This window comes from Rhopilema esculentum, chromosome 6 (assembly GCF_057945365.1).
Source record: "Rhopilema esculentum isolate cy_ngs chromosome 6, ASM5794536v1, whole genome shotgun sequence".
NCBI lineage: Eukaryota > Metazoa > Cnidaria > Scyphozoa > Rhizostomeae > Rhizostomatidae > Rhopilema > Rhopilema esculentum.
The window spans coordinates 4,424,957-4,434,669 of record NC_142820.1 but is presented as its reverse complement, the minus strand read 5'-3'; the positions used below and the strand labels follow the sequence as shown (position 1 = coordinate 4,434,669).

The 9,713-nt window shown below is 41.7% G+C and overlaps 1 protein-coding gene across 2 annotated transcripts in view; it reads left to right on the top strand.

The window, feature by feature from the left end:
- The first annotated feature begins 4,910 nt into the window (after window positions 1-4,910).
- LOC135685955 (integrator complex subunit 13) overlaps window positions 4,911-9,713 on the top strand; it is a 33,666-nt gene continuing 28,863 nt past the window's right edge. The window contains exons 1-6 of one of the 2 annotated variants that reach the window (XM_089108811.1): window positions 4,911-5,251; window positions 6,858-6,932; window positions 7,579-7,778; window positions 8,383-8,448; window positions 8,986-9,058; window positions 9,363-9,488. In XM_089108811.1, coding sequence (XP_088964937.1) covers window positions 4,991-5,251; window positions 6,858-6,932; window positions 7,579-7,778; window positions 8,383-8,448; window positions 8,986-9,058; window positions 9,363-9,488 — 801 coding nt within the window. In that variant the 5' untranslated portion in view covers window positions 4,911-4,990. The remainder of the gene's footprint in view (window positions 5,252-6,857; window positions 6,933-7,578; window positions 7,779-8,382; window positions 8,449-8,985; window positions 9,059-9,362; window positions 9,489-9,713) is intronic. The other variant, XM_089108810.1, reaches the window with a different exon arrangement.

Genomic DNA, 9,713 nt, shown 5'->3' with positions numbered 1-9,713 from the left:
TACATGAAATTTTTTGCATTTTCAAAACTTCTGCTAGTTTCAAACATGGTTATAATTGTCTGCCTTGAAAGTTCGGCTCTAGAAAGTGGAGAAATCGAAAAATGGTTTCGTCAAGAAAACTATTACCATAACTTTAAAGTCTAATAGAATGCACAAGCTGTGTGAAAAGATGCAGAAAAAATTGCGGCCTTTTTCAATTCGAAACCTTATTCCGCATGCGCAGTAGAAAAGTTAACCGGGCTCAACCCTCTTTCGTGCTAACAATACATTATTTCAAACCGCGGAGTCAGCCCGGGCCGAGTCAGCCCGGGCCGAGTCAGCCCGGGCCGAGTCAGCCCGGGCCGAGTCAGCCCGGGCCGAGTCAGCCCGGGCCGAGTCAGCCCGGGCCGAGTCAGCCCGGGCCGAGTCAGCCCGGGCCGAGTCAGCCCGGGCCGAGTCAGCCCGGGCCGAGTCAGCCCGGGCCGAGTCAGCCCGGGCCGAGTCAGCCCGGGCCGAGTCAGCCCGGGCCGAGTCAGCCCGGGCCGAGTCAGCCCGGGCCGAGTCAGCCCGGGCCGAGTCAGCCCGGGCCGAGTCAGCCCGGGCCGAGTCAGCCCGGGCCGAGTCAGCCCGGGCCGAGTCAGCCCGGGCCGAGTCAGCCCGGGCCGAGTCAGCCCGGGCCGAGTCAGCCCGGGCCGAGTCAGCCCGGGCCGAGTCAGCCCGGGCCGAGTCAGCCCGGGCCGAGTCAGCCCGGGCCGAGTCAGCCCGGGCCGAGTCAGCCCGGGCCGAGTCAGCCCGGGCCGAGTCAGCCCGGGCCGAGTCAGCCCGGGCCGAGTCAGCCCGGGCCGAGTCAGCCCGGGCCGAGTCAGCCCGGGCCGAGTCAGCCCGGGCCGAGTCAGCCCGGGCCGAGTCAGCCCGGGCCGAGTCAGCCCGGGCCGAGTCAGCCCGGGCCGAGTCAGCCCGGGCCGAGTCAGCCCGGGCCGAGTCAGCCCGGGCCGAGTCAGCCCGGGCCGAGTCAGCCCGGGCCGAGTCAGCCCGGGCCGAGTCAGCCCGGGCCGAGTCAGCCCGGGCCGAGTCAGCCCGGGCCGAGTCAGCCCGGGCCGAGTCAGCCCGGGCCGAGTCAGCCCGGGCCGAGTCAGCCCGGGCCGAGTCAGCCCGGGCCGAGTCAGCCCGGGCCGAGTCAGCCCGGGCCGAGTCAGCCCGGGCCGAGTCAGCCCGGGCCGAGTCAGCCCGGGCCGAGTCAGCCCGGGCCGAGTCAGCCCGGGCCGAGTCAGCCCGGGCCGAGTCAGCCCGGGCCGAGTCAGCCCGGGCCGAGTCAGCCCGGGCCGAGTCAGCCCGGGCCGAGTCAGCCCGGGCCGAGTCAGCCCGGGCCGAGTCAGCCCGGGCCGAGTCAGCCCGGGCCGAGTCAGCCCGGGCCGAGTCAGCCCGGGCCGAGTCAGCCCGGGCCGAGTCAGCCCGGGCCGAGTCAGCCCGGGCCGAGTCAGCCCGGGCCGAGTCAGCCCGGGCCGAGTCAGCCCGGGCCGAGTCAGCCCGGGCCGAGTCAGCCCGGGCCGAGTCAGCCCGGGCCGAGTCAGCCCGGGCCGAGTCAGCCCGGGCCGAGTCAGCCCGGGCCGAGTCAGCCCGGGCCGAGTCAGCCCGGGCCGAGTCAGCCCGGGCCGAGTCAGCCCGGGCCGAGTCAGCCCGGGCCGAGTCAGCCCGGGCCGAGTCAGCCCGGGCCGAGTCAGCCCGGGCCGAGTCAGCCCGGGCCGAGTCAGCCCGGGCCGAGGAAAGAACGTTTGCATAAAAAGTTCGCCGTGGTTATGGTTTCGGCGTCATAAATTTTACAGTTTAGTTAGCTTCACCATAAAATTGAGAAAACCGAATTAATGATGTATCAAATTACCACCAGTTTTTTGCCAATTCCTCATAATTGTACAATTTATTGAACAATTTTCCGATATCTTCAAAAACGGCCAAGACCTATGATTAACCAAGACTTATGACTAACGCAAATTAGTTTCTTCACTTATGACTAGTCAGCCCGGGCCGAGGAAAGAACGTTTGCATAAAAAGTTCGCCGTGGTTATGGTTTCGGCGTCATAAATTTTACAGTTTAGTTAGCTTCACCATAAAATTGAGAAAACCGAATTAATGATGTATCAAATTACCACCAGTTTTTTGCCAATTCCTCATAATTGTACAATTTATTGAACAATTTTCCGATATCTTCAAAAACGGCCAAGACCTATGATTAACCAAGACTTATGACTAACGCAAATTAGTTTCTTCACTTATGACTAATGCGAATTATTTTAAATGCTTGATATCGAATAGCTGAGAGGGATCTCACCTTTGAAGCATTAACTTAGTACAATCCTATTTTCTTTCCATTCAAAATGGTTGTATCTGGATAAGATTATCGATGCGTTGGCAGTTGGGTATGGGAACGTTCACATATTACCTAATCAAAGATGAGGGAGGGGGTTCACACAAATTTTTACGGTCATAATGAGCAATAAATGATGCAAATTAGATGATAATTTAGGGAGAAGAGGATTTTTCCAATGTTGCCTATATTTTGTTATGTAATTTGTGCATGTTCCTTTCTTGAATGATAATGCTCTTTCCAGGGCCTATTTTAGTGTGCAGTATTACACAATTTGTGCAGTATTAATTTAAAAACGCGCAGTATTGATTTCCAAAATGTGCAGAATTAAATTTTGGGATTTGTGAAAATGTCTTTTTGCGGCTATCCCAGATTCCTGCTTTGTTAAAAAAATGTGAATTTTCCGCGTCAGTTCGATATAGTTTTCATGTATTGTAATTCTCATGTCTAAACTCTCTTGTCGAAACTTAAAACAAAGCGAAATGCCCAGAACCAAAAACAAAACATCTCCTGTAAATGTCAACATTGCTGTAAATTTCGTAATTTGATCTTGTCGAAGATAGAACATTCAGTAATAATTTATCATTTGCCCTATGATGCTCTGGGCATCTAGCAGAAGCTCACTTAACTTAACTAATATAAAGATAAAGAGCCTAATAAAACTTTTTAGTTAATAGATCACCTTTCTTCAAACAGACCCAACAACCTCTGTAATGTATCGGTCGTAAAAATCGGTATTACAGACCACTATATGATATACGGTATTAGAAAATTAAACTTTATATAAAAATCATATATATCTATATATAAGGGTTTTTAGAGTGGTATATTTACACCCTATTAACACTGGCAGATTAAACAAGCTTAGGGTAAATCAGGTTATGGTATGTTGCATTCTAATTGGAGAATCTAACAGCACAAACTCATTTGATTGGTTGAAATTTATCATGAAAACAAAGCTGGTTTAAGTGCGTCTGTTAGAATTCTTGTGGTGGAAAGCATTGTTAATGTGTGCAAGCCATGTACGTATATAAGAACTTCGTTAAGAACCTTTTATACTGAAATTTAGAATAGCAGCCTGTTAATTAAGAACCTATTCAGGCTGCCAGAAAAAAAGCCAAGTTCTTTTATGCGGGTTTTTACTGTCGCGCTGAATAATCTTTCAAAGGAAACTTGGGTGCAGCTAAGTATCATAAAGCATTTATACGCGTTGTAGAGGGAAGGGTATGCTGCTAGGTGTATGTTGTATTCACTATTTTTTTTATAAAAACCAGTAAATTTAGGTTCAGGCTGACTGTTTTTAATTTTCGCAAAATTCCGAGGGTGGATGTCCTTAATTTTTAAATCCTGATACAGATCTCTGTAACCAGATGATAGTCACGAACCCTTGTCATCTCTCTTTTGAATTTCCTATGTTGAATTTTACGTTATTTTCATTTACTGAAGCCCCCCTCCCAATAATTGCAGCCTAAGCCTTATTTCCTATATAACAGTGTACTAAGTGGAAATAAAAAAAATGAGCTGCCGCCCCCCCTCCAATTGATTTTTGCTCCCACAGCAGTGTCTCTGACAGTCAGATACCCTGGGCATTAGAGCCACATAAATTAGAGAGCGGAAATAGAAGATAAGAGTACGCTCATGCGCTTCTCTGCTTGGCATTCAGTTTACGCGCTCGAAATTTTGTGGCCCTGGGACCCAGGGTACACATAATATTTAACACATGACTGAAATAACGGAAACCAGGGTTTGGGTGGTTTGAAGCGCATGTATTGGGACTTTAATCGCAATATAATCAGTCTAGGGCATTAAGTATTTGACATTAAGTTAAAAAATTTTCTCCAACGCGGAAAGGCCCGTAAATTTTTTGTACACAGGGCCCGGGTTGCGATCGCCACTTTGCCACCCGGGCCAGACCGCCCCTGACCACACTCGTTGCTTGTAATTATTCTTCAGCACAATGCGTCCCTCCCCGTATCTTTAGGCCTATAAAATACCTTCGGGGTACACTTTCACGACAAAAATTTCTAATTTGGCTCTACCATAAGGAAATAAATTCGATTCATATCAAATTTCTTTTCTACAAATTCAATTTGACAAACTAAATATAAATTATTCGCACTGTCCTACTCATGCCATATTAGGTTCTAAACGACAGACAGAAAAATTCAAGAATTATATATCTAAAATGGTCTATATTATTAGGTAATAGACTTAAAAGTTTTTTCTAATCTTTATGAAGATAAAATTGCAAACACGTACTTTTTCAACTCATAAAAACACGACAAGCCACTGCTATATTCCCCCCGTAACTGCGTAAACAAAAAGAGCCATAATTTTCAAAATTCTCTTTAAAAACCCCAAAAAATTGTTATGTGTTGTTGATTTATATCTCCTCTAACTACCTGCATCAGAAAATGCACTGAAATAGATGTGAGCCACGAGAAAATCATTCATTAAAACAAGCAATTTTCCATACTGAACCTTATTGCAGCTCGACCCGAGTTGGACATCTAGCGCCTTCGGCGCTTCTATATCATTGAGTTTGAGTTTGACAAAGAAATGAAAACAGACACTGCGCAGGAGTTATCACAACTCCCATGGCCTAAATTGATGATGAGTGTTGATGAATGTCTTACAAAGTGATTTGCGATGCATCTAGAGTCAGAAAGCGAGGAAGCAATGACACAACGCACAGCTGTTGTGTTAGACCACGGCAATGCGGTAGCATCCCTTAATAATATTCGAATTGAAGTTTCAACAGAAGGAGGAACGCCTTCATCGTCAAAGCATCGTTCGTCATCCCATGCCAATTCCATTGGTACTTTAGCCAAAAGTGTCTGGACAGTGATGGTTGAAGCGGCTGTTGAGTATTGCAGAATAATCTATGATTTGCTTCCGGATAAATATATGGTAATTATGTCTTACGGATATTGCTGGCTTTTACACTTTGCTTTTTTTTGAAATATAAGAGATCTAAGAAAATTAATGAGAGTGAATAATTTGTCTGAAGGTCTTTAATTTATAGTATCATTTCTTAAAAAGGGGCTGGGTCACCTAACTATAAACTGAAATTTTCTGTAGGAAGGCCTACATGCAAGAGTGATTTTGTTACAATTGTATCAATTGACAAAAAAGCGGGCCATAAAATCTTTCGATGCTTGGATCAAATTGTTTTTAAACAATTGGCTTTCAGCAATGTCCACTGTGAACCTTTCCTTTCCTTTCACAGACAGACGACCCCCCTGTCCTGTCCTTTTGGCGAATCAAAATAGTTAAGCTGTTCTTTTTTTGTGATGACAGTTGCAGTGCAAAGAGTTTTTTTATTCATTAAACAGATCAATGAAATGGTGTCAAAATATGCATATAAAATCATTCTTGTGGCTCTGGCAATGACAAAATATTTTAGCAATAAAAGATGTTAAAATCTTCTTGTTGCCTTGAGATACTTGCCTTGAGATGTCTTTCCAAATCTCACTCCAGTTGCTGTGGTGACTTCACCCCATCCACAAGCATCAACACAAAAGCAGTGTCCCTCAGCCTTACATGTGACCCAGCCCCTTAAAACCCTGCTTCTTGAAACACAGCCTAATGATTAATTATTATTCTTCTATGATTAATCATAAAAGCTTTTAGCCAATATGTTATAAAATGTTTGCTTTTTTCAAAGCCATTTTCAATTTCTGTACCACCACAGCTGTTCATATTATTTTTCTGTATTTAAAACATGAACCATTTGGCATTTGGACCCTTACCACTAAAACAGTATCCAATTAAAAAGTGAGCTAATAAAAGCTAGAAGCAATGTTTATAGAAAATATTTTATGGTTTTTCTGTGTTTATGTCATGGAAAAGTTGTCTGGTGGGCATTGAAGGTAGTTATTTAAAAATGAATGGATGCTAAATGGGCCTTCTGAATTTCTGAATCTTGTGCTTGAAATGATAACAAGAAACAGAAACATGGAACAACGCAAAATGATGAGGAATGAAAAATTGTAAATGAAATGAGGTTAATGATGTAAAAAATGTAAAAATATAGCTGACTAAATGTTTTTTCCTTGCTTGTGGATCTTCATAGATAAATGTAATAAACTTGAAATAGTGAAGATATATATATATAAAAGAAAAATATATACATATCGTCAAGTTAGTCATATAATGCTCTTGTTGCTTTTACTGGAAGCAAAAATTCCAATTAAAAGTCCAAATAGTTATTTTGCAATTATTTAGCAAAATGTGCTGTGATATAGAAATAGATGATATTTACAAAAACAGAAAAGTTTTTAATAGTAATACACTAGCAAATCTGAGATGGAATGCCCCTGAATGGAAAACACTATGAAATCATTTGTTAATCTTTTGATAATTTTTATGTCATTGATATTTGTAGAAATGGTCCAAGAACAGGGTAGTGAACTTGAGGCCTCAATTATTTACTTTTGAAATCTCTTAATACTGTTTAATATGGCTTGCATATATAGTGGATCAAACTGAAGTATATAACATGCTTGATTTTTAGGTTCAGTTGGTTGTTTCAGATACTGATTCCAAGAAGTTGAACTCTTTTAAGAAAGAAGAACAGAATATCAGTCAGGTAGATTTTGAGTTAAACTAATTGAGTTGAAATTTTATTTCTCTAATAGTTGAGGAAATTGGTACAAGGTAAACTTTTGAACTAAGTTTGCAGAGAGACCAATAGATTTTAGCACGCATTAAAAATCATCCATCATTATGCAGTTATTTGTAATACCGTAATGCCTCGAATAAGAGCCATGGTGCTTATTTAATTTTTGAGGCTCCAGGGTGGGCACTTATTTGAGGTAGGCACTTAATCAAGGGGCACTAAATTAAAAAATAGATTTGGAAGTAATTAAAAAGGAATGTGTTTTAATTGAAGCACTTTTTTCTTTCTTTCTTTCTTAATAATGATTTCAGATATCTATTTCTACATCTTCATCACCCTCCTCATCTTCATCAATAGCTAAAACAAACTGTGTTGTTCTTTTAATCTTTCTTGCTGAATTGCCTTCCAATTATGTTTTCATCGATAATAAGAATTAGCACCCCTTTCTGAAGGTTGAAGGATGGGCGCTTACTCGAAGGATGGACATTTTACGAGATGGCACCTGTTGAATTATTCAACTTCTAGAGTGGGGACTTATTCTAGCTAGGGGGCATTTATTTGAGGGGGGAGTGCTTATTTGAGTCTTTGAAATTTTACTGTTTGTTTTTTTTGACAGATCCTCAAAGGATTTGCAAACATTGGACCACCAAATGAAGATTACCTAGAAGAAAATGATGGGGATGATTATTTTGCTTACCCAGGCTTAGAATCTGCAGTTATATCAGTAATTGAGAATTTCAAATATCGAAAGGATCTTCAAGATGAGGTTAAGCAAAGCTCCTTTGGGAGGATTATTTTTATCACATCTCTAAACAGGTTTGTTAATCTCTGATTAAACCTCTACTTGATTTGTGAATAAATTATCAAAGTTAGTATTCTATAGTACTTTTAGGTTTTACAAAGATTCATATCACCCTTTATAAGCTGAAGCTATAAATTGTTTGCTTTCTTTCTTTCCACATCTCACTGTTGCCTGTTTCTCCTGGTTCATCTTCCGTAGAAATGCAGTCTTCTGCTCTCCCTCTTCATAACTTCCACATCATTTGACTGTTTAAAGCCAATTTAATCACAACCAGAAATTTTAGCACTAAAACATTTTCAGCTATATGCTCAATCAAGTGCTGTTGTTTGCAAGCCCAATGTTGCAAAATGTTTGACTAGCTCTCTGTGTTCATTAACTACACTATGTAATGGCATCTTTTCCTATGTATAAGATGATTCAATACAGTTATATATATATATATTAATGATTAAATTGCATAAATTTTTAGTCGAAATGCTCACAAACTATAAAATGGCAATTATTCAGTTGTCAAGCAACTTCTATATGTAAAACCAACAACTGATGTTTCTTGCCAACATACAATATATAACATACATTTCAGTATTGTTAAACAGTGTGTTAATAATTGCTTTACAGTGAGAAAGACACCAAACCATTGATCTCCAGAATCTCAGAGATCCAGGAAAGATATGACATTGAGAGGTTAAAGGAATACTAAGCTGTATTTTTTTATTTCTCGCATGGTACTAATAAAATCCTCTGTATCTGCCTTCCAGAAGAGCATCAATAATCAAAGTCAAATTTTAAAATAATTATTTCAATTTTAATCGCATATGTATTTCGTTCATTGTGTGAGACTAGGCCTTACATCACCTGGCTAATTCAGTTGTCCTCACAATGCTAAGAAAGTGTATTTTTTTCTTCGTTTGGGGCTATTCGAGTTTAATTATTATCCTGTGGATAATGTCCAAGACCTCCTTAAATCTGGGAAGTGGGTGGTGCCAGGCATCATTTGTGACAGTTGTCTCCATATTTGACTTAGTGTCTTGCAATCCTCGTTTAGAATGAAGTTGAAATTGAATGTATTTGCGAATGAAGACATTTGTTCTTTGATACTGTGCTTGCACTTGAAAAGTGCTTTGCTTCGCGAGAGCCCATAGGAAGTTCAACCTGTGGCAGCACTTCCGAGCTGTTACACTTTGGATATAATCATTTGAATGAAAATGTTTTCTTTTCCAGGGAATGTCACCTAGACTTAGTAATTGTTAATGTTTCAAATGTTGCCGACAAAATCACCAAAGAAAAGAAACAGGTATTTCTAAGCTTCACGGAATCTTGTAGCGTAATTGAAATTGAAAATACCTCCTTCCTCTGTATTTCATATTTATGGAGCCCCGCAATTGCCTGTGTAATTTAATCATTAATGTTAATTAAATCTGTTAGCTAAATATGATGAAACGTGCAGTATACATTGATTTCCATGCAAGAAATCATATGCAACTTTATTTCTACAAGCAAATAAAGTTTTAAATTCGCTAGATGACTTAAATATCTTCGTTTAAGCCAACTAGGAAGGAAAGATTTGCCCGTATCATCAAATAGATCTATGTTTTCAGATTTCAGGCACCCTAAGCGCCAGCACAGTAACGTTTCGTGCAAGTTTCCTTCCACCAAAGATGATCATGTTGGCAAAAAAGCATTTCAACCTGCGTTCGACTGCCATCACAGGAATACCTATGAAAGTAAATACATTTGTCTCTTGACAACAACGATTTTCTTTCTTTCAATGCTCCAGGCGACCTCACTTGCTCTAGGCTCCCTTTCCCTGCAGTTTGGGAATCAATTAACATCTTATGTCGATTTTTACGGATAGTATGATGAAATAGTAACTGATTTAGGGTCACGCAATGCTCTTCTATCTCTTTGAGCTAAGGCCAAAAGTACGAGGAAATGAATCACTAACGTAT